Source organism: Hylobates moloch, unplaced genomic scaffold (genome assembly GCF_009828535.3).
Source record: "Hylobates moloch isolate HMO894 unplaced genomic scaffold, HMol_V3 SCAFFOLD_11, whole genome shotgun sequence".
NCBI lineage: Eukaryota > Metazoa > Chordata > Mammalia > Primates > Hylobatidae > Hylobates > Hylobates moloch.
In genome coordinates this window covers 57,859,106-57,883,174 of record NW_026652286.1, presented here as the reverse complement: position 1 = coordinate 57,883,174, position 24,069 = coordinate 57,859,106, and the positions used below count along the sequence as shown (strand labels likewise).

The 24,069-nt window shown below is 37.8% G+C and overlaps 2 protein-coding genes across 8 annotated transcripts in view; one reads left to right on the top strand and one right to left on the bottom strand.

Annotated features, from left to right (window-relative positions):
* Positions 1-5,889: 5,889 nt before the first annotated feature.
* TMEM126B (transmembrane protein 126B) lies at positions 5,890-12,803 on the bottom strand. Of its 4 annotated transcripts, XM_032167986.2 has the most exons (6): positions 12,688-12,773; positions 10,064-10,235; positions 9,573-9,694; positions 8,125-8,318; positions 6,631-6,742; positions 5,929-6,378 (listed from the first exon to the last, which is right to left on the bottom strand). In XM_032167986.2, exons 3-6 carry the CDS (start codon positions 9,683-9,685, stop codon positions 6,195-6,197), a joined length of 603 nt encoding a protein of 200 aa, XP_032023877.1. In that variant the 5' UTR covers positions 9,686-9,694; positions 10,064-10,235; positions 12,688-12,773; the 3' UTR covers positions 5,929-6,194. The 4 variants fall into 4 exon arrangements, with proteins under 4 accessions (XP_032023876.1, XP_032023878.1, XP_032023877.1 ...); XM_032167985.2 differs by lacking the exon at positions 10,064-10,235 and having other exon boundaries at positions 5,890-6,378; positions 12,688-12,784; XM_032167987.2 differs by lacking the exons at positions 9,573-9,694; positions 10,064-10,235 and having other exon boundaries at positions 5,890-6,378; positions 12,688-12,803.
* A 193-nt stretch (positions 12,804-12,996) lies between these two features.
* DLG2 (discs large MAGUK scaffold protein 2) overlaps positions 12,997-24,069 on the top strand; it is a 2,210,459-nt gene continuing 2,199,386 nt past the window's right edge. For 3 of the 4 annotated variants that reach the window (XM_032167965.2, XM_032167963.2, XM_032167964.2), the window contains exon 1: positions 12,997-14,780. In XM_032167965.2, the coding sequence (XP_032023856.1) occupies positions 14,762-14,780 (19 nt within the window). In that variant the 5' untranslated portion in view covers positions 12,997-14,761. The remainder of the gene's footprint in view (positions 14,781-24,069) is intronic. The other variant, XM_032167962.2, reaches the window with a different exon arrangement.

The window sequence follows — 24,069 nt, the reverse complement described above, 5'->3', positions numbered from 1 at the left end:
CTCTAACATATGTGTTTATCATTACAAATTTCCAAGTGCTGCTTTAATTGTATCCATAGATTTTTAAATGTTCTGTATGAATTTAATTCAGTTCAAAAGAATTTCTAATTTCACTTTGCTTTCCTCTTTGGCCTGTGGATTATTTAGAAGTGTGTTAGTTTAGCAATAGTTCCAATTTTCCAGATACCATTTTGCTACTGACTTCCAATTCAGTTCCATTCTGGTCAGAAAATATACTTTGTATGATTTGAATCCTTTTAAGTTTGTTGAGATTTATAAAGTAGATTCTGGTCCATCTTGGTAAGTGGTCCATGTGTGCTTGTAAAGAACGTATACTCTGCTGTTGTGCCAAGAATTCTAAAAACATCAATTAGCACAAGTTGGCTGATGGTCATTATCCTTTCTGAATTTCTACCAACTTGTTTTATTAATACTGAGAGAAGGTTATTGAAATCTCCAACCATTATGAGGATTTTCTGTTTCTCCTTTCAGTTCTATCAACTCTTGCTTCACATTATTTTCAAGCTCCATTATTATATAAATAAACACTTAGGATGAATTGATCCCTGTATAATTGTGAAATAACCTCCTTATTCCTTGGTAATATTCTTTGCTTTGAAATCCACCCCCTCCCTCACTCCCTCCCTCCCCTCCTTCCTTCCTTTGAATCAGGGTCTCACTCTGTCACCCAGGTTGGTATGCAATGGCACAATCATGGCTCACTGCAGCCTCAACCATCTGGCAAGTGATCCTCCTGCCTTAGGCACCTGAGTAGGTGGGACTACAGGCCACTATGCCCAGCTAACTTTTTATTTTTTGTAGAGACGGGATATCACTATGTTGCCTAGGTTAGTTTTGAACTCTTGAGATCAAGCAATCCTCCTGCCTTGGCCTCCTAAAGTGCTGGGATTACAGGCATGAGCCACTGTGCCTGGCCTATTTGATATCACTATAGCCACTCCAATAACTTTTTTGATTAGTGTTAACACAACGCAGCTTTTCCTATCCTTTTAACCTATTTGAGTCTTTAGATTTAATGCAGGTTTTCTTTTAGGCTATATAGCTGGATTTTGCTTTTTATGTAAATTAGGCAATTTCTGACTTTTCATGGGGTGAGTGTTTAGACCATTTATGTTTAATATGATTTTTATATTTTAGAGTTTAAATCTATCAGCTTTCTATTTGTTTTCTATTCGTCCTATCTGTTCTACATTTCCTTCTGCCTTTTTTTGGACTAATTGAATTTTTTTCCATTTCATGTCCTTTCGTAACCTACTAGTTATAATTCTTTTAAAAAATTGTAATGATTGCTTTAGCATATATAGTACACATGTAGTTTCCTAAGCCTATCTTTAGAAAGTACCACAAACTGGGTGGCTTAAAACAACAAATTTATTCTCTCACTGTTCTGGAGGCTTTAAGTCTGTAATTAATGTATTGGCAAGGTTGGTTTCTACTGGAGGCCCCGAAGGAGAATCTGTTCGATCCTTCTCTTTTAGCATCTGGTAGTTGCCTGCAATCCCTGGTGTCCGTTGGTTTATAGATGTGTCATTCCAATCTTTGCTTCTGTATTCACATGGTGTTCCCCCTTATGTCTTTGTGGCTTTACGTGGCCGTTTTCCCTCTCTGTTGTGTTTGTGTGCTCAAATTTACCTGGTATTATAAAGACATCAGTCATTGGATAAAGTTCATCCTAATCCAACATACTGCATCTTAACTTGATTACATTTGCAAACACCCTATTTCCAAATAAGGACATATTCACAGGTACTGAGCTTAGGATTTGAACATATGTTTTGAGGGGGCCAATTCAACCCACAAGAGTATCTTTATCATGATCTACTTTCAAGTAGTAGTATGTCACTTTATGTATAGTATTAGAATTTTATACCTTCATGTCTTCCCTCCTAGTCTTTGAGTTATTGTCATACATTTACTTCTACTTGTTATAAACCACATAATATATAGTCATTTGTCTTTGAAAGAGTTTTTAAAAATAAGGACATTTGTATTTACCCACAGATTTGCCATTTCTAGTGTTCCTCATTTTTCTAGATTTCCATCTGATATCATTTTCCTTCTATTTGAAGTACTTCTTCCTTTAAGATTTCTTAGAATGCAAGCCTTCTGGTGATTAATTATTTCACATTGTGTAAATCTAAAACAGTATTTGGTTGCAGGATTTTGTTGTTGTTGTAGTAAAAGCACATAACATTACATTTACCATCTTAACCATTTTTAACTGTGTAGTTCAGTAGTGTTAAGTATATTCACATTGTTATGCAACAGATCTCTAGAACTTGCAACACTGAAACTCTATACAATACTAATTCCTCCTCCCCATTTCTCCCAGCCTTTGGTAACCATCTTTCTACTTTATTTCTATAACTTTGACTACTTTAGATATCTTGTATGAGTGGCATTACACAGTATTTGTCCCTTTGTGACTGCTTATTTTGTGTAATGTCCTCAAGTTTCACTTATGTTGTAGCATGTGGAAAGATTTCCTTCTTAATGCTGCATAGTATTTCGTTGTGGGTATTATACCACATTTTCTTTATTAATCTGTTGAAGGACATTTGAGTTGCTTCCACCTGTTGGCTATTGTGAATAATGTGCAAAGGTCTCTTCAAGATCTTGTTCTGAATTGTTTTGGATATATATCCAGAAGTGAGAATGCTGTATCACATGGTATTTTAATTTTTTGAGGAACCACCATACTGTTTTCCATAATGGCAACATTCACAACACAGTGCACAAGGATTCTAACTTGTTATTTTGTTTTTTTGGATAGTGGCCATCCTGATGGGTGTGAAGTGATGGTTTTGATTTGCATTTCCCTAATGGTTGGTGATGTTGGTGTCTTTTTATATGCTTAGTGGCCATTTGTGTATCTCTTTTTTGAGAAACGTTTATTTAAGTCCTTTGCTCATTTTTGAAGTTATTTGGTTCTTGTTGAGTTGTAGAAGTTCTTTATATATTCTGAATACTAACCACTTATCAGATGTATGATTTGCAATTATTTTCTTCCATTTTTTAGGTTTCCTTTTCATGCTGTTTTTTATTTTGAGACACACAAGTTTTTCAGTGTGATGTTGTCCCAATTTGCTTGTTTTTGATTTTGCTACTTATGCTTTTGATGTTGTATCCAAGAAATAGTTGCCAAATTCAATGTCCTGAAGAATTTCCCCCAAGCTTTCTTGTGGTAGTTTTGTAGTTTGCTTCATCTTTGGGTTCACTAATCTTTTCTTCTGCAATATCTAATCTTGGGGAGACTTTGGGGTGGATTTCTTTGTTCCTGTAGTGAAGCTGGTGGGGTTTACGGCTACCAAGATTCAACTATTCATGTTTATTAATGTTAGTTTGCCTGCTTTTTAGAATGATGAAGCTAGGGGAGTATGGGTTATGCATCTTTGGAAGACTCTTTTTTTGTTTTTTAATGAAGCTGAGGAAAGTGGTTGAACAAATTCTATGAAATTCAACTTCATGTGTAAAATACTATTTTTTCATTACTAGATTACTGTTTAAACTTGAAAATTCAAAAACTGAATAGTTAATGCAAGATAAAACAACTGTACAAAAGCAGAGAGAAAATTAGTACACAATACAACCCAAGCAATGCAGTGCAATGCAATAACAACACAAAAGCAGGGGGAAAATCACATGGTGAAGGGAGTCGGGGGAAATGAAGAGGTAAGAGTGAAGGTAAGTTCTTGTAAGAGGGACCATATCTTAGTTATTATTATACACCTATTAGGAAAAACAGACAATGTAAACACATTTACTGAGCAACTTCTACATGCCAGGTGTGGTATGGTATGGTTCTATGTACTTTACTCTTTATAACCACACTATAAAGCAGTTATTAATATGTTTTAAGAGAAAACACAAAGTTTACATAACTTGCTCAACCTGTATTATTGACTGTTGAATCAACGTTGGCTGAATACATGTTTATTCAAATGAAAGATATCCTGTGGATTCTCTTTGGTGGACTTTTTAAATCTTCTCTACAGAAGTGCTAGACTGATAACTACAGACTAGGAAAAGGGCCATAATACTTGATATGCAGCAATAGCAACAATAATTGCTGCTGCTATGGTCTAAATGTTTGTGCCCCCTGAATTCATAGTTGAAATACTAACCCCAAGGTGATGGTATTAGGTGGTGAGGCCTTTGGGAAGTGATTAGGTCATGAGGGCAGAGGCCCCATGAATGAGGTTATTACCCTTATAAAAGAGGCTCCAGAGAGCTCTTTTGCCCCTTCCATCATGTGAGGACACAAGAAAGCATTACATATGAATCAGAAAGCAGGCCCTCATCGGACACCAAATCCTAACTTCCAGCACTATGAGAAATACATTTCTCTTGTTTATAAGTCACCCAGTCTATGCTATTTTGTTACAATAGCCCAAGTGGACTAAGATAGCAGCTAATACATATAGACTTCCTATGAGTTGGGTAGTTTTGATTTACATATATTAACTCACTTAATATAACACTTTGAGTACAGTTTTTATTCCTCATTTTATAGATAAGGAGACTTAAGTGCAGAGAGATGAAGTAGCTTATTCAAGATTATCCTGTTAGTAAGTAATGAGGCCAGGATTTGAACCTTGAATGGAGCTCCAAGCTGTACTTCACACCTCTGCACATGTTGCTTTTCTTCACTGGTTCACCTGGCTTTACCTTTGGGCTCAGGCCCAGAAGGTCAAGGTTTCCCTAATTTCTCCTTTCAGGCCTCTTATAGTCACTTTGGAAAGTAGTGCTTTCCAAAGCTAAAGGAAATATTGATTGCCTTGCCAGCTTTACAAAGACAATCTGAAGTCACGGAGTAAGGTACAAATCTATTCAGCTTTCTGGTGGTAGGAGAGGTGAACTTCAGTCAACCTTGCTATATTTCCAAGATTACCATGTTTTTAATCTCAAAATGAATATGGTTAGGATATGGAGAATTAGATGTACAGTTCCATTCTGTAATTCTCATCCGTGTTCATTTTCTGAACTAAGATAAATGTGTAGTTCTGGGATGCCTTGGCAGACTCTAAAGAAACATGCTGTAAACTCTTTAGATTTTAAGCTTCTTTAGCGACAAGCAATGAATCTTTGTACCCCGGTGCCTATCATCTCAATGCATGGCAGATAGGCACTCAATAAATATTCTTTCTTGGAAACTAGAACTGAAGGTTAAAAACAAGTTCTTTGAACTACATAGTGAAGACAATTTGTAAATGAGAAGATAGTATCAATGCAGAGAAATGGGCTATATGTTATTCCCATATCTTCCTTTCTTAAGAACTTCCAATTCCTCCTTCAAAATTTAGCTCAATTGTTACCTTTTTCCACCACAGCTTCCCCTTCTGCCTAGTTAACATACATACCCTCAGTGCCCTTACAGAATTATGTGTATACCTCTCAAATCCTCTCATAGTATGTGTTCACACTTATTCCTCCTCAACTGAGTTCCTTCTAGGTAAGGAATGTTTGTTTTCTTTCTTTCTTTTGATATGGAGTTCTGCTGTTGCCCAGGCTGGAGCGTAGTGATGCGATCTCTGCTTACTGCAACCTCCGCCTCCTGGGTTCAAGCGATTCTCCTGCCTCAGCCTCCCAAGTAACTGGGATTACAGGTATACACCATCATGCCCAGCTAATTTTTTTGTACTTTTAGTAGAGATGAGGTTTTGCCATGTTGGCCAGGCTGGTCTCAAACTCCTGACCTCAGGTGATCCACCTTCCCTGGCCTCCCAAAGTGCTGGGATTACAGGCGAGAGCCACCATGCCCGGCCAGAATGTTTCTTATTATATTTAACAGTGCCTGAGAAATAGCTCCATAAATGTTTGATGAATGAATGAATATATAACTGCACAGATGAGACCTTAAAGCCCAAACCCATTTCCACATACAAAGAGGAAAGATGAAACTTTTATTGTTACATTTATTGATACTCAATATTTATTATCTGTTACATACCAGGCAAAATGGACACACCATCAGGAGATAAGACCTATATCTTACATGTAAGATGAAACATATTTATTGATTGAATTATTGAATATTTTTTATTTGCTATATACCAGGCAAAAGGCACAGAACAAATTATCTGTTCACAGTTACTTTTAACTCTTTCAGCAATGCCTGAGTCCTTTTTATAAAAACTTCATTTTGCTAAGTTAGCAACCATTCATTTTTTTGGTTACTCTTCATGTATAGTTTTCTCAAGTGTCTCTTCAAATACTGCATAATGGTATAGACCATTTAATATTCCAAACATAATCTGAAAGACTAGAGGAATCACCATTAATTTCATTTGTGTTTGACAAAGCATCATCCAGTGGAGTAAAACCCTTCCTTTTGGTGGCAGTGGAACGGTATGATACCTAAAAAGAAAAAAGGGTTAATCATCTCTCCTGGGTATAAATGCTATTAGAAGTTTGTTGACTTCTCCTAAATTGATAATTGCCTTTCTAGGTCTATAATGTAGAGAGCAAAAAAGTTAAAAGTTAGCTATCTGAAATACCAAACTACCACATTTTGATTCAAATATATCATAGACAGCTAAAGAATAAAGAGAGTTTATTAACCTAAAAAAAAGAAAGAAAAGAAAAAAAGAAGGAAAAGGAACAACTTACTTGGTTGCCAGACGTCCATTTTTAGTAAAAGCCAAAGAACTGGGATAGAAAACACCACAAACTATGCCAATCAGTGAGCTTCTGAAAACACAGTTTTCCTTGCTTATATTATCTGGAAAACAAAAGTAAATTTGGTTTTCCTTTAAAACTCAAGAGCTATTAAGACAGTGTTGTACCTCACAGAGTAGTTATCTTCACTATCCTCAACCACAACTAAACCATAGAAAGAATATTAGAAATTCAAACCCTGTGGCATATAACAGGCCAAATGCAGCACATTTTAAAAACAGTTTTTATTATACTTTATCACATAGAGAATTACCTCTAATATATGTGGTTGTTGTAGAAGCAATTTTATTTTATTTTTTGGAGACAGAGTCTCACTCTGTTGCCCAGGCTAGTGGCACGATCTCGGCTCACTGCAACCTCTGCCTCCAGGGTTCAAGCAATTCTCATGCCTCAGCCTCCCAAGTAGCTGGGATTATAGGCATGCACCACCACGCTCAACTGTTTTTCTATTTTTAGTAGAGACTGTGTTGGCCAGGCTGGTCTCGAACTCCTGACCTCAAGTGATCTGCCTGCCTTGGCCTCCCAAAGTGTTGGGATTATAGGCATGAGCCACCGTGCCCAGCCAGAAGCAATTTTATAATGACAATACTAAACTAGCAGACCAGACCTGGATTCTAGGTTAATGCGTTTTTATTATCTACTATGTATCAGGAATGTGCTAGGTGCTAGGAATGCAGTGGTACATAAAAGAGACCTGATCTCTGACCTTCTGGCCAGTTTATAAGGATGAAAGACATGAGATAAACATTTAAATAGATAATTATCAGTGTACACAATACTTTGAAGATAAACTATATAGAGAATGTATCCAGACAGCTAGTGTACAATGAGGGAATCAGAGGTCTCCCTGGGGAAAAGATACTTAAGCAGGAACCTGAAGAATGAACGAGGGATAGATGCTCTATCAATAAATAGTTGTGAAACTCAAGGTAAGGTGAGGGGCAGGAAATAACATTAAAAGCCCATAATATGACAGATATTGTGGTAGTCATTTAACCTACAGTATCTTTTAATTCTCACAACAATCCTGTGAGGTACTATTAGTCCTAACTCATAGATAAGACAACGGAGGCTCAGAGATGAAATGACTTGCTGAATGTCACAAAACTTAAGTGGCAGGAGGTAGCATACTGAAATGATGTGCGTTGTATGCCACAGCCAATTCTTTTCCCCGTGTGTTGCTTATTAGTGTACTTGAACATGCCTCAGTTTGGGTTGCTTATCTACAAAAATAAAAAAATACTATTTACCTGATTAGGAGGATTGTTGCAGGGATTAAATATGACAAGGTATATGAAGGGATTTTGTAAACTGTATAGCAATATATAAATGTAAAGAATTATTATTAGCAGTAGCAACAGTATATGTTAATCAGTAACTTTACTTAGACATAACTACATTATACATTAGTGAATTTAAATTCACCTGAATACAACGCATCAATTACAAAAAGCTTGTCAGTAATGACAGTAGACAAAAATGGAAGTGTAGCCAATGATGCATATGTCTTCAAAGCATCATGTTTAACCTTGAAGCAGCGTCTGAACAGGAAGTTTGAGAATATTCCAGAGAAACCAGCTGTTGTTGCAAATGACGCCGTTTGATATATATTTTGTGTCCTAATAGAAAAAAAGAAAAATTCAGTTCACTATAACATTGAACTTAATGGATACAGCCTTTCCTGAAAAGTTATTACATATCAATATCAAATATTTCTTGAGCACTTACTATGTGAAAGGTATTTTCTAAGTGCTTAAGATAGGGCAGTAAACAAAAGCAAAAGAAAAAAAGAAAAAGAAAGAAATTTCCCACCCCTCATAGAACTTGTATCCTAATGAGAGGACATGATTCTCTTTCTAAGAATATTTACAGTAATTCTAAAATAGAGCTCACAATTTTGGCCACAAATAAATATAAATATGTTCCAATGCAGCCAAATTTTATGAGCTACTCAAATCCGAGAATACCTTTCCTGCAACTAAAAGATTTACTCTGCTTAAGTTCATCTAAAAAAAAGCTGTTTACATTTGGTTAGGCCTTCTATTTCTTCATTAGTCCCAGATATATTTAAAATAATTTGTCCAAGATTTACAAAACTTCATCCAAAAAAATCTGATCTAGTTTTCTTATTAAGACCCATACCTAAATCCAGGAAACAAGATCAACTGTCCTTTGATTTTTTTCTTGAACTTTGTTCATTTAAAAGTCAAAATGGCCAGTCTGTCCAACATGGTTAAACCATCTCTACTAAAAATACAAAAATTAGCTGGGTGTGGTGGTACATGCCTATAATCCCAGCTACTTGGGAGGCTGAGGCAGGAGAGTCACTTGAACCTGGGAGATGGAGATTGCAGTGAGCCGAGATTGTGCCACTGCACTCCAGCCTGGGTGACAGAGTGAGACTCTATCTCAAAAAAAAAAAAAAAAAAAAGTCAATATGTTAATGTGAGACTATATTTATACCATGAAATCTGTATTCCCTTTTGCTGTACTAAGTACTGTGGCTGAGATAATCAATCCTAAACTGATTATAATTACTCACCAATTAAATATAAGTACCCCCCCCAATGGTTTTCTCCTAATTACTTTTAATTAAAATATATTTACTGCACAAAAGTTTTAGCAATACTTTTGGATACTTTTTAAGAAACAAAAGAAATTATCCACAATCCCAAATATTCCAACAAACCACTATTTTCATCTGTTGTTGTTTCCCCCATTCTTTTTTTTAAAGATGGGTTCTTCATAACCAACTCAAAGAATAGGATCTTAGATAACAGAAAAGGTAAGAAAGAATAGGATCTCAGAAACAATGGCAATACAAAAGACTTGCAAATAAAATGATTGACTTTCAGCCTGGGCATTTCTCTTACATTTCTTTTCTAAGATAGTCAAAATTTTTTTCTATGATTTCTATGACCATTGGTCTTCTGAGTTTTGCATCTTCTAGTGAAGGACTGGGCTGACCATGCATAGATGCTGTCATCTTGATATCCTGGAAAAAAAAATTCCAGAGCCATAATAGCTAATGATATTAATATTATATAAAACCTTACAGATTCTACAGATTCAGATTTGAAAACATTTGCAGTTTAGTAGTGTGCCAGGTACTGTGTCGTCTACTTTCACATACTTTGTTAATAATTCAATCAACATTTACTGAGCTCTTACTATCTGTTAGACATTGGCTTTTTGTTATTATTTTTTATTTTCTTGCTAAACATCCTACAACACAGACATTGGCTTTCTGATTCACACACTAACTTGAGAAATTGGTAGTATAATGATTATCTCTATACAGATGAGCAAACTGAGGGTATGAAAGGTTGGCTTGCTTAAGATTTAGTGTAGAAGGATAACATACTGATACTGTTTCTGTTTTCCTCTCTCCTCATTCCGAGAAGGCAGTCAGGCCCTTTGTAGTTGTCCTCCTAGCTCTTCAGGTGGGGAGGTGGAAACAGTGGCTGCTTATTGACATCTCTATCCTCAGTTTCTCATGAAAGATTGAGTTCATTTTGGAAATCGTGTTTCATTTCCTAGAAAGGTAGGAGAGAGCAGGGATTGCCTTGGAGAATAGTGAGAGAGAAAAATCAGAAAGAGGGACACTGCTCCAGGAAGGGAACAGGCAGTGGATTGTGGCTACTACTTTGGAGTACATAAATTCTATATCCAGTTCCCTATTACCACCTGTGGTGGAAGTAGAGCCTTTGCTAGAAATGGTTATGTGGTATAGCAGAGACCCACACCTGCCACCACACCCGGCTAATTTTTGTATTTTTAGTAGAGACAGGGTTTCACTATGTTAGCCAGGCTGGTCTCGAACTCCTGACCTCAAGTGATCCACCTGCCTCGGCCTCCCAAAGTGCTGGGATTAAAGGCATGAGCCACCGTGCCCGGCCCCAGAGACCCACGGCACTGGGCTCCTTGGTTGGAAGGTTCTTGTGTCCCAAGTGTGATGAACAGACAGCTGCCAATGTCAATGGACCATGAAGACTTGGCTAGTAGCATCTTAACAGAAACTAGAGAGGTTAAAAAACAAAACAAAACAACAACAGCAAAAAACCCTGCACTCTCAGACAGGATCCTTTCTGAATGTTTTGCTCTGGGCAAGACTCTTAGAGTCTCTGTGAAAAGTCTTAATAACATTTGTTAAATCCAAACACGTGGTTGCAAATGTTTACCTACTATAGCAGCCAAGTGGAAGGTCAATTGCTGCTAAATTCAGTGCTTTTTACTCTTTTTCCTCCAGATTAGCCAAATAGTCTCTTTACAAATTTACACTAATCTCAATTTTAATGTTTATATTAAAGGGAAATACTAAATCTCAAATTTAAGGAGTCCTAGACAAGAGGATTAGAGGGGATAAAGCATAATGAACACACAAGATACTTAATAAATCAGTGGTTCTCAACCTTCAGCATGCACAAGAATCACATGGGGTATTTATTTGAAATGCAGTCTCATGAACTCCCTCCTGAGATATCTGGATTCAGAAGGAGTAGGATGAGGCCTAGAATCTGCATTTTAGTAGCACCAAGTGCTTCTGATGCTGTAGTCAACGGACACATGTTGAATATCACTGTAATACTCATTTGCTGAATGAGCGGTATGTACCAATCCTAACTATAGAAGGGCCAGTTCATGATACACAGTTCCTGGCATCAACATACAGAAGGTATGAGGTCTTTTGAACCTTCTTATGGTGTTACACAATGAGTAATAATGGACCAGTTTCTCTCTCTGCATCATCACAGAATTGTACTCAATCTTTTTCTGTAACATTTCTGGAGAGGGCAGGGCGAAAAAAAGGTAAAATATTTTACAAATTACAATTTTTCAGTGACTAGACTTAAATCTTTTCCCTCTCCCTGACACCCAAATGGAAAGTATAAGGGATAGTAACATCTAAGGGAGATTCTATACCTAACCCATCTATTGTACTAAGACATCTGCTGTCTTGGCAGATGTCAATAACATGAGTAACCATAAACCTTAGATAAATTTTTGTTTTGCTCTCATCCAATTCATTGAAATCCTCCACCTTCCACCAACAACAAAAAACAAAACAAACTTCCAGGCAATATCTTCTACTAATCTCCTACCTAGTCTACACCCTAAACTCTCTATAGGGAAAACAGACACCCAGGATTATGATTACAGGACAGCAAATACTGAAATACTGGAAAGAACACAGGAAATATTTATTGAGTGCTTAAGCTTTGCAAGGCACTGTCAAAGACTCGAATGCTTTCATTACACCCCTCCCCCTTAAGGCCACTCAACTAGTCACCACGCTTATACCAGTAAGAGTGCATTTATGTAGGTTTATAGTTTGCAAATCATTTAACGGTTTTGTAGTGCTTTCATGTGTATTATTTTACCTAATAATAAATTTTTTACCTAATAATAAATTTCACCTTTAGAATTTTATTCAACATTCGCTCATAATTTAGGGAGCACCCGGTATATGCCAGGCCTCCGAGTAATCAAGATACAGTCATCCCATCCTCAGGAATCCACAACGTAGTGGGAGTTCAGAACAAAAAGGCTGGCAATTTAAACGCAGAATGAGAGTGACATAAACGAAAAACCCAACAACCTAAGAAAAGGCAAACTTAGTCTAGCCAGAGGAAGCGTGGAAAGGCTTCCCGGAAGAAGTGACATTTAAACCAATACCCGAAAGAGAACAGTTTGGCAGGGGAGTTGGGACGCATAGAAGCAGGGAAATACTCCAAGTCGAAGAAAAAGCCTGTGCAAAGGCCTGGAGACAAGAGAAAACAAATTGCAGATGAGGACTAGAATTTAGGTCATCTACATTCTCTCCGCCTCTTTCCACAGCAACTGGAGACTTAATCGACTGCTCCTTGCATGGACTTGGGAGCTGTTTTAACTTTTCAAATCTCCTTTAAGTGTATCATCTTAGAAGAGTCTGCCAACACTTTGAAGCTGCAGAAATCACCCCCCATACCACTTCGGATTTCCGCCTACCTTGGGCGCTTCCTCAGTTCCCACCGGCACCACACCTGAATCCCTTGGCTTAGACCCAGCCTCATACCCGAACACCACCATTTTGGTGGCTCACGTGACTTGCAGGTGGGCGGGGACCCAGAACGCCCTGGGCGGGAAGTGGTGCTGATTTACGGCTCAACGCCTCTCGATTGCAGCCCGGGCCCGCCCCCACTCAGTCAAAAGCCGCGCCCTCCATCCTGACTGTGATTGGGCGCGGCGTCTAGAAATTACGGCCACTTATTCGCTTAGAGGAGGTCTAGGCGCCTGTGGGTCTGCCCCCCACGCCAGCCGAGTGTTTCCTTCCCTTGCTATGTATCAGCCTAGCTCCCTGTTCTCCTCGCGTCCTGCGGGGTAGATGGGGCGGCCCAAATGTTGGAATGTTACTGCGCTCCTGCCTCTCCTCAGGGCAGCTCTGTTAGCTGGGAACTAGCTGCCTGCCCCTTTCAGTCCTTGAGGGAACTCGCCCCTTTGCCCTGGCCCGTGTGGTGTTAAAGCTGTTTCTCGGGCACCTCCTCCTCCAAACCCCCGACCAGCCGCCCAGCGCCGTCAGAGCAGCCCGGACTAGCCTCCTCCCCTCTCAGCCGTCTGACTCCTCTCCCCAGTCTGTAGTCCCCTCAATTTGCATTCTTTAGCCCCGCTTGGAAAGAGACCGGAGAGAAATTTGCCCACTACCCCCCGAGAAGACCCACTTGTCAGCTGTGTCTCGGGGTGGGGGGCACTGCAAGGCCTGGCGCTGTTTTGTGCACGTTAAATGCCCAGCAGTATCTCCCAGACCGGCAACCCCCGACCCTCCAGTCTCCATGTCTTACAGAAGCCAAATTCGAGAGTTATATAATTTCTAGTGCTGCTGTTGCTCCTGCCTGAGGAAACACTTCATCGCGTGGAGGGTGCAGGACATTTCAGTGCTCTTCCCTAAAAGAACGGGGCTTGGGCAGGGGTGGCCAGCGGTGGCAGAGAAATGTCTTGTCTTTTCTGCAAAAGGAAGGTGGGTAGTTTGAAGAGAGATTGAGAGAAAAGGTGGATGTGAAAGCCAAGCAGCTGCACTTTCTCATTTAGGAAATCGCGGACCGTTTGCATAGCTTATGCTTACATGTCTAATACTACTACGGCGTCTCTGAAAACACCTTTGGGGGAAGGTTTGGCTTCTCTCGAAGTCTCAGTGTTTTTCCTCGCCGGATAGGGAGCTGCTTGGATGCGAAGAGATGGCATGATGTGAATGACTCCAGTGTGAAGAAATCTGCTTCGCCAACTCATCCTGCATCAAGTGCCCATTGAGTAGCACTGTCACTTTAATGTCTCCATGCCAAGGGATTGCTTTCCTTTTTTTTCAATCCTCTCGGTTAATACATGAGAGGATCAGAATCAGAGGGCCATTAAGGATCAAGCTGGGGGGCTTGGAGAGCACAGAAGAAAAAAATGAAAGTGACAGCAAGCTGGATTCTGAGTTACTGAGGGGGTGAGATCCGGAACTTCTGATCAGTAAATAGAAGGGGGCCTTTCAGTGTGTGTTCTGCCACAGAAAACTGTTCAAACTCATCTATCTTTTTAGAGACTGGAGTCAGAGGTTTTTAAAAGTATTTTTGGGGAGGTGGGGTTAAATTTTTCTCTACAGATTTGAGGATCTTTATCATCATCTTTGAATTTGGCCATCTATAAAGTAATGAGACCTGTCTAAATTTGGTTTGTGCCTTAATTGAGTTAGTCATTGAACTTCCAAAAATGTTGCTGCCTGAAGAGGAATTTCAGTAACGTTCTTCATGTTTGCAATAATTTTCCCAGTTTGTAAAAACGTCTAAATATTTTCTGAAAATTGAAAAACTTGAAAAACTCAAAAATTACGTTTCTGCAAACTCTGTGGGCGATGTAAAAAGTTTAGTTGTGGAAAAAATACATCATTATTTTCTTTATCTGACATAGAAGACTCAGCCTGGATTTCAAAACTGAACAGTGAAGTGGTTTGCAACAGTTACCTGGCTTTTGGCCTCAATCCAGCTGGATCAAACTGAGACCTGAAAAGAGATATTGAATCCTGTGGCATTGGAAAGACCCAAGAATGCCAGTCAAGAAGGAAGGTGGGCCATGAGGTTGCTATATAATATTTCTCCCTTTTGTTGGTTCTGGTACTTGTAATTTAAATTATATTCCATTTGAGAGTAAAGTTTTGCTTCAGTTTGGGGGAAATATTTATTGTCATATAGTTTCAGTGGTACATAATTCAGTAATATTATTTTGCTAAAGTAAAGGAAGCAAGACTATAGCATTTATTGATAGATATTTATGATTTCATAAATCAGGTTGTTTATATCACTGTTGGTAATAAGAATAGATTCAGTACCGCAGATTTGGAATCTTCTTTAGCTTGTTTTCTTAGCTTGTTAAAGGTTACTTTTAAGCAGTCTTTAAAAAAGAAACTTGTACAGTGGAGCTCTTCCTCATGGGTTTAATATTTATCAAGCTAATTACAGAGTTGTGAAGGTAGCAAAGTAATTTCATTTGCGCTGAACAAAATTACAGCTTTATAATTTATCTTTTGGTTAAAAAATAGATTTCTTATTTGGATTTATTCTAGTGTAAATCTTCACTTTTGTGATAAAGCACAACTTTCGTGACTATTGTGCTTTTCCAGATATATGCATTATCCAATAACATGATTGTCAAGTTCCCCAAATGGAGCAAACACCTGTTTCTTTCCTCCCTCTTCAACGATTTTATTATTGGAATTGATCAAGATCTAGTGAATTCCTGAAGCATAGTTGATTATAATCAGAACTTGGGGATTCAGTTTAGTTTAGATGCACCCCAGGTTAACTTTGTTCCAAAGGATCCTAGTTTGGGACTGTTTTTGTTTTGTTTTGTTTTGACATGATATGGAAGGTGAGATCAACTGTAAAGAGTTTCTCAAGAGTTTTGAATCAAAATTTATATGAACATCCTTGAACTCTGCTATACTGGACTAATATAGATCCAAATGTTGTCCAGTTATGTGAGTTGCTACAATCTGAAACTAAGGCTCTGGGTGTATTGCAGGTTAAAGTGGAACTTATCTCTGCATGGTGTTTAATTCTTCTACCTGTAGATTTGGTAGGGATGTTGAGGAAACTTATAATCACTGAGATGCCTTATCCAAGCTGATATTTGTAGAGCTGGACAATGATATATAAAACTTTTGGAACACCTAGAACTGTGATTTTTGCACACTGGGATTTAAGATTGCGATTGTTTCCTCCCCCTGCTGTTTCTAATAATACCACTGACAGAAGTAAACGCTCTGAGATTTTGGAGCCATACCTGTCCAGACCAGACACAATTGGTTTATCTAGAACAAGAATGGTTTTGGGAATGTAGGCAATAAACGATATGGCTCTTTGACATATTTAAGTTGATGTGTGTTTTTATTCTTTCTACCATTTCTCTAGACAGTTTCTTTTGGATTACTTTATTTTGAACTAATAATGGAATTAAACACATTACGTGTATGTGTGTGTATGAGAGAGAGGAAAAGAGTGAGAGGGAGAGAGAATGGGAAGGAGGAGAGACACAGAAAGAGATAAAACGGTATGTGGGAAGGAGGAGGAGGAAGCTCAATTGATATTCTAGGTATAGCTCAATTGATATTCTAGGTATAACTTAACTAAGCAGGTTTAGTTAGAAAGTTCAGAACTTAATGTTTCTAAACCCCATAAACCGAGTTTCTTAAAAGTTCTTCCCTTTAAAGAACTGTTACAGAAATTGTTGATACATTGCTGAAATTATAATACTTTAGAAGAATTTCCTTTCTTTCCTTCTTCCTCTCTTCCTTCGCCTCCCTTCTTCCCTTTCTTCTTTCTTTCTTCAATAATGAATTGACTAATGGATTGAATTTTTAAACAAATCAACAAGTTCTTATAAGAGAAAACAGTGTATATTTCTGATACCAAAGTATATGTTATATAGTTTTCCTGATAAACTGATCTAGAGAAACAATGTATCTTGCTTTTAATCTCTTAAAACTGCTAGTTTTATGATACATATTCTTGAATATTATAGACAACTAGCCAAACAAGTTATGTATACATTATATTTTTCATTGGCTATACTTACTATCTCTACTGTTTATATAATATAAGAACAGTATTTTTAAGTTTAACCTAGATTTATTCTGCAGGGATCACTGTCCTCTGTCACCTTGAGTCTTTTTCTCTCTTCATTGTTTCATGTGGTAGACATGATGAAAGGGCTAGACTTAATGTGATTCTAAACAATAACTATCCTCACTGAGCCAAGTGTTTATTCATTGTTGAACATATTCTCATTAAAGTATGAAATTTTCATAAGGTGGATTTTCATTTTGTATTTATTTAGTATATTGTTGTCAAAGAGAGGAGATTCTTTTACTGATACCATGCAACCATGGTGGGAATTGGGAATGGGTGTGACATCTCACTAAGCCCATTTCTAGGTGCCATTCTGGACTGCCCTTGGATAAGCAGAAACTGCTGTGCCTCAAACCCCATATTAGCTGCTCGTTTGCTTTATGACATTACTTTCTACTTCTCACACTAGAGTCTTTTCGCATTTTTACAGATCTCAGTTTTATCAACAGAAGACTCTTCTGTTTCCCTGTTGGAGATTTTTTTTCCTCAACAGTTGCTTTTCATTCAAGATTTTCTTATCTGTAGTAGTAACTTTATTTGCTCCCAGGTGAGCCTTTGGGACAATCTTGGACATATTTTAATTTGTGAAAATTTAGGACCAATTCAGGATAGGTTGTATAGTATTCTCTGATATGATGCGAGGTCAGGAGTTCAAGACCAGCCTGGCCAACATGGTGAAACCCCATCTCTACTAAAAATACAAAAATTAGCCGGGCATGGTGGTGCGTGCCTGTAATCCCAGCTACTTGGGAGGCTGATGCAGGAGAATCACTTGAACCCAGGAGGCGGAGGTTGCAGTGAGCCAAGACCGTGCCGCTGCACTCCAGCTTGGCGACAGAGCGAGACTCCGTCTAAAAAAAAAAAAAAAAAATTGTCCTATTTTCTTCAGAGCTTCTTTTAAACTGGTATAGAAGTTTGTCTGATATTATTTATTTATGACCCTTTATTTCCTTTGAATTCCTTTTTTGCAGTGGTTCTCAGTGATATAATATATATAAACATATTTTTTATCATGTGCTGAAAGCTAAGTCCTATCTTTTTTATATGTATATGTTTTGACATTATAGCTTTCAAAGGAAGCTGAAGAATGTTACATAATTGGAATCTTTTTTTTTTTTTTTTTGGGAGACAGAGTCTTGCTCTGTAGCCCAGGTGGGAGTGCAGTGGTGTGATCTTGGCTCACTGGAACCTCCACCTCCGGGGTTCAAGCAATTCTCTTGACTCAGCCTTCTGAGTAGCTGGGATTACAGGCGCGTGCCACCGCACCTGGCTAATTTTTGTATTTTTAGTAGAAATGGGGTTTCACCATGTTGGCCAGGCTGGTCTCGAACTCCTGACCTCGTTATCCACCCACCTCGGCCTCCCAAAGTGCTGGGATTACAGGCATGAGCCAGCGCGCCTAGCCTTAGAATCTTAAGACATGATATTGCCATGTATCTCATAGGCACCCTTGACACTGAGATTACTGTTTCCTGGACTCACAGTTCTTTAATTATCTCTTTGCTTTTGGTTGACTGTATACTTCATAAAAGTGTCATTTCGGTTTTTATTTTTTTCCTCTGGAGGAGAGGACCTTATGACTCTCCTGCTTATTTTTTCCCTATTCAAAGTTTTCTTCTTTCATTGTTTCCTGCACTTTATGGCTCAACTTCTTGTTTTATAGCATCTTACTAATTTACATTTGCTTTTCGTTATCTGGGTATACTCTGTTTTCATCTCTAGTTTTTCTTAAGTTCTTAAAATTTTTTTTTTCAGAATCAATAAGAGGGGGAATATGTACAGGTATATCTCAGAGATATTGCGGGTTAGGTTCCAGACCACTGAAATAAGGCCTATTATCACAATGAAGCAAGCTACACAAATATTCTGGTTTTCTGATGCATATATGCAATATATTGTATACTACGGTATATATGCACTGGGAAACCAACATATTTGTTGTATACAGTACAGTATATACTATACTATAGTCCATTAGGTTTGCAATCGTATTATGTCTAAAAACAATGTACATACTTTAATTAAAAATACTTTACTGCTAAAAAATGCTAATGATCATCTGAGCCTTTAGCGAGTAGTAATCTTTTTGCTGGTGGAAGATCTTGCTTCGGTGTTGATGGCTGCTGACTGATCAGGGTGATGATTGCTGAAGGTCGGGATGTCTAAGGCAATTTGTTAAAATAGGACAACAATGAAGTTTGCCACATCAATTGACTCCTTATTTTATGAGAGATTTCTCTGTAGCATGAGATGCTGTTTGACAGCATTTTGCCCACAGTAGAACTTCTTTCAAAATTGGAATCGGTTTTCTCAAACCCTGCTGCTGCTTTATCAACTAAGTGTATGTAGTATTCTGAACCCTTTGTTGCCATTTCAAACAATGTTCACAACATCTTCACTGGAAGTAGATTTCATCTCAAGAAACCACTTTCTTTGCTCATCCATAAGAAGCAACTCCTCATTCATTCCAGTTTTATGATGAGATTGCAGCAATTCAGTCACATCTTCAGGCTTCACTTCTAATTCTAGATCTCTTGCTATTTCCATTCCATCTGAAGTTACTTCTTCCACTGAAGACTTGAATCCCTCAAAGTCATCCATGAAAGTTGGAATGAACGTCTTCCAAACTCCCGTTAATGTTGATATTTTGACTTCCTCCTTTGAATCAAGAATGTTCTTAATGGCATATAGAATGATGAATTCTTTCCAGGAGGTTTTCAATTCACTTTGGCCAGATCTATCAGAGAATCACTGTGGCAGATATAGTCTTACAAAATGTATTTCTTAAATAATAAGGCTTGAAAGTTGAAGTTATTCCTTCATCTCTGGCCTGCAGAATGGATGTAGTATTAGCAGGCATGAAAACAACTTTAATCTCCTTGTATATCTTCATTGGAGCTCTTGGGTGACTAGGTGCATTGTCCATGAGTAGTAATATTTGGAAAGGAATCTTTTTTTTTTTTTTCTGAGTAGTAGTTCTCAACGGTGGGCTTAAAATATTCAGTAAACCATGCTGTAAACGGATGTGCTGTCACCCAGGCTTTTGTTGATCTACTTTTAGAGCGTAGACAGAATAGATTTAGCATAATTCTTAAAGACCCTAGGATTTTTGGAAGGGTAAACGAGCATTGGCTTCAACGTAAAGTCACCAGCTGCATTCAGCCATTAGCCTCTAAGAAGCGTCAGCCTGTCCTTTGAAACTTTGAAATGAGGCATTGATTTCTCTCTATTGTTTTCTTTTGATGTAAGGCTGTTTTGTCTGAATTGAAAATCTGTTGTTTAGCCATTTTCATCGATTATCTCAGCTAGATCTTCTTGATAACTTGCTGTAGCTTCTTCATCAGCACTTGCTGCTTCACCTTGCACTTTTATGTTACAAAGATGACTTCTTTCCTTAAACCTCATGAACCAACCTTTGCTGGCTTCCAGCTTTTCTTCTGCAGCTTCCTCACCTCTCTCAGCCTATATAGAATTGAAGAGAGTTAGGGCCTTGCTCTGGATTAGACTTTGGTTTAAGGGGAATTACAGCTGGTTTGATCTTCTGTTCAGGTCACTAAAACTTTCTCTATATCAACAGTAAGGCTGTCTCTGTTATTATTCGTGTGTTCACTGAAGTAGCCCTTTTAATTTTCTTCAAGAGTTTTTCCTTTGCATTCACAACTTGGCTATTTGGTGCAAGAGGGCTGCCTAGCTTTTGGCTTATCTCAGCTTTCACCATGCCTTCCTCACTAAGCTTAATCGTTTCTAGCTTTGAGTGTGAGAAATATGTAACGTTTCCTTTCACTTGAACACTGAGAGGCCATTGTAGAGTTATTAATTGGCATAACTTTAATATTGTTGTGTCTCTAGGAATAGGGGGCCCTGAGGAGAGGGAGAGAGATGGGGCAATGACCAGTTGATAGAGGAGTCAGATAACACACAACATTTACAGATTGTTTGCTGTCTTATGTGGGTGTGATTTGTGGCACCCCAAAACAATTACAATGAACATCGAAGATCACTGATTACAGATCACTGTAACAAATAAAAGACTATTGAAAAAGTTTGAAATATTGTGAGAATTACCAAAATGTGACACAGAGACATGAAGTGAATACATCCTGTGGAAAATTGCCAGTGATAGACTTGCTTGACACAGGGTTGTCACAAACTTAATTTGTGAAAAACATGTTATCTGCAAAGGGCAGTAAAGCAAAGTGCAATAAAATGAGCTATGCCTGTACCTGACTTCATTGAGTGGCCTTGTGTGGCTATTTTATTCCTTTTGCATACATTTTACCAAATTTGTATTTGAATTTTCATGTTTGCCATACCAGTAATATATGGAGAGTTTGTCTTTTTTTTTGAGATGGAGTCTTGCTCTGTTGCCCAGGCTGGAGTGCAGTGGTGCAATCTCGGTTCACTGCAACCTCCACCTCCTGGGTTCAAGTGATTCTTCTGCCTCAGCCTGCCGAGTAGCTGGGATTACAGGCGCCTGCCACCGCTCCTGGCTAATTTTTTTATTTTTAGAAGAGAAGGGATTTCACCATGTTGGGCAGGCTGGCCTCAAACTCCTGACCTCAGGTGATTCATCTGCCTCCACCTCCGAAAGTGCTGGGATTACAGGCATGAGCCACTGCACATGGCTGCAGATGTTTTTTCTGTTTTCCAAAACTTCAAGTTTTTTTTTTAAATCTCTTCCCAGCCATAAAACTCAAAAGAATTAAGCACTGAATCATCCTAGAGAAGGATGGGAACGTGCTTCTCTAGGATTTCAAACTTTTGCATTTTCTGTAAGTCAAAGTAAAATAGACAATTTACTAAAGTTTTTTTAATTTAAAATTCCCCAATTAAAAAAATTAGCTGGGCTTGTTGGCATATGCCTATAGTCCCAGTTACTTGGGAGGCTGAGACTGGAGGATTGCCTGAGCCCAGGAGTCTGAGACTGCAGTGAGCTATGATTGTGCCACTGAACTCCAGCCTGGGTGTCCCATATCTTTTTTATTTTAAAAGAAATTCCCCGTAGGGACAATTTTGACCTTGGATAAGCTATAGACTCTTGATATTGTAAAATATTAATTAATCCAGGAGGCATAAATGGAGTGAATCCTGGAATGAGAAATAGAAGAATACTTTTTGTGTTTAACTACTGATTAGGAGTATGCTATGAAGCAACTTAGTGAGGAAGACAGAGATAAAATGATTCGTTAATTGATTTTATTTTACATAGCTATTGGGAGAGTGCAAATCATATGCTAATGACTTGATACTAGAAAATGTGTGAACTTCTGGGTTTTTGGAAATCTACTCAAGTGTTTTTATTTATGATAGAATATTTGATTTCTCCGTTAGGCCTATTATTGGTTACTTTTGTGGGTAGAAGGATCTAGTCAGTGAGATATGCACAAAACATTGGATTTTACTTATTTATTTATTTTTAAAAAACTTCAACTTTTTCTTAGATTCAGTGAGTACATGTGCAGATTGTTACATGAGTATATTGTGTGATGCTGAGGTTTTGGATACGAATGATTCTGTCACCTAGGTATTGAGCATAGTACTCAATAGGTGGTTTTTTAGCCCTTGTCCCACTAGTCCCTTGCATAGTGTCTGTTGTTCCTGTCTTTATGTCCATGTATACCCAATTCTTAGTTACCACTTGTAAGAACATGTGGTATTTTGTTTTCTGTTTCTGTGTTAATTTGCCTGGGTTAAACATTGGATTTTTAAAACGTTGGATTAAGGCATTCTGTTCATTCATGCCTTTGTCAATAAGTAAATTGCTCACTGTTCTATAAAATGTATTTTCTGAACTATACGAATACTATACTTCCTGAAATATATATTCTCCTATATGCTTATTTCTTAATACTTACTATGTTACCATGTCAGTGATTACAAAATATTTTTTAGTATAAGGGAGAGATTTTTTTTTTGATTGGGATAAGGGGATATGTTCCCCAGCTACAATTCTTGCCCAGGAATTTATGGCAGTCAAGACACAAGTATTTCTATATCCTCAATGTAGGTTGCTTTGTCAGCAAAGGATCATGAGTTTTATCCAGTCTCTTCTGTCCAATTAGTCATTCTGAATTCCAACTAATAAGCTTTCTGCATGGGTTCAATTTTTAGTAAGTTTTCAAAGCTATTTCAAGAATTATGGCCAAATCACCTTTATTATGAAATGATTCTCCTGCCCTCCTTTATTTTAGGATTTAAGATCAAGAGGAATGTTATAGTATAAAGTAGAAAATCCTGTGAAAATGAATTATTACATTTAAACTTTCAAAGATTATGGGTAAGATTTTTGTAACCCATTTCTTCTGATGACACCATTTTGCTAGCCACTGAGGCCCTAATTTAGGATACAATTTTGAAGCTTCTATCAGGGGCCTATCATTTTGAAGAACTGTGACATCTTTATCATTAAAAGCATGGTAATACTTGGAATAAACCTTTTAAGTTCTGTTCTATTTAAACATCTCTCGTAGGTAATAAACAAGCTAAAATTCTTTTGAAAGGTAAACTGGTGTATATATGGTGTGAACTGGTGTATATATTTAAGGCAATGACTCTACTTTCATTTATTTATTCAGTCATTTATCCATTCAACAAAGGTGTATTATGAGTGCCTGCTATATGCCAGGCACTGTGCCAGATGCATGTTTGAAGTAGCAAATGATATTCAGTCTCTGCCTTTATGAATCTTAAAATATATTAGGAAAACAGATGCAAAAACAGGCAATTTCAATGCTATGTGGTGAGGTTAACACTCTGTGTCAAGAAAACAGATAAGGAACACTCAATCCCACTAGGGAAGATGTAATATTTAAGATGAGATACAGAAGATGAATAGAAGTTTACCAGACAATGTGGGAAATGGCAAGAGGCTGTTTCAGATCATTATTTATTTTTCTTATTTTTGGTCTTGAACTATATAATCACATCCTGTATTATCATCATCATCAACAGCAGTGACATGGTAGAAAAAACCTAGAACAGTAGTCAGAAGATTTGGCTACTAAAAGAAGGGACAAGATCAGGTAATCTGTGAGCTGGACTTGGTCTATAAATTTAGTTATGTTAGAAGTATCCATTTATTTTCTATAATTCACCTTTACTGTTAGTAACTGAGTAGCAGACAAAATAACTCTTATCCTTTTTGAAGATTTCCCCACTTCCCTGGGGTTAAGGTGGGGTTCTACCTGGAATGGGAGTGTCCTCTGGTTGTTGATCATCTATATAAAAC

Excerpts from the sequence above, each read along its gene's own strand:
- TMEM126B (XM_032167985.2), bottom strand. The coding sequence starts at position 12,768 with ATGGTGGTGTTCGGGTATGAGGCTGGGTCTAAGCCAAGGGATTCAGGT. Across the intron at positions 8,319-9,572 it reads GACTATCTTAGAAAAGAAAT|GACACAAAATATATATCAAA; the intron begins GTAAGAGAAATG and ends TTTTTCTATTAG. Across the intron at positions 6,379-6,630 it reads AATGGACGTCTGGCAACCAA|GTATCATACCGTTCCACTGC; the intron begins GTAAGTTGTTCC and ends TTTTCTTTTTAG.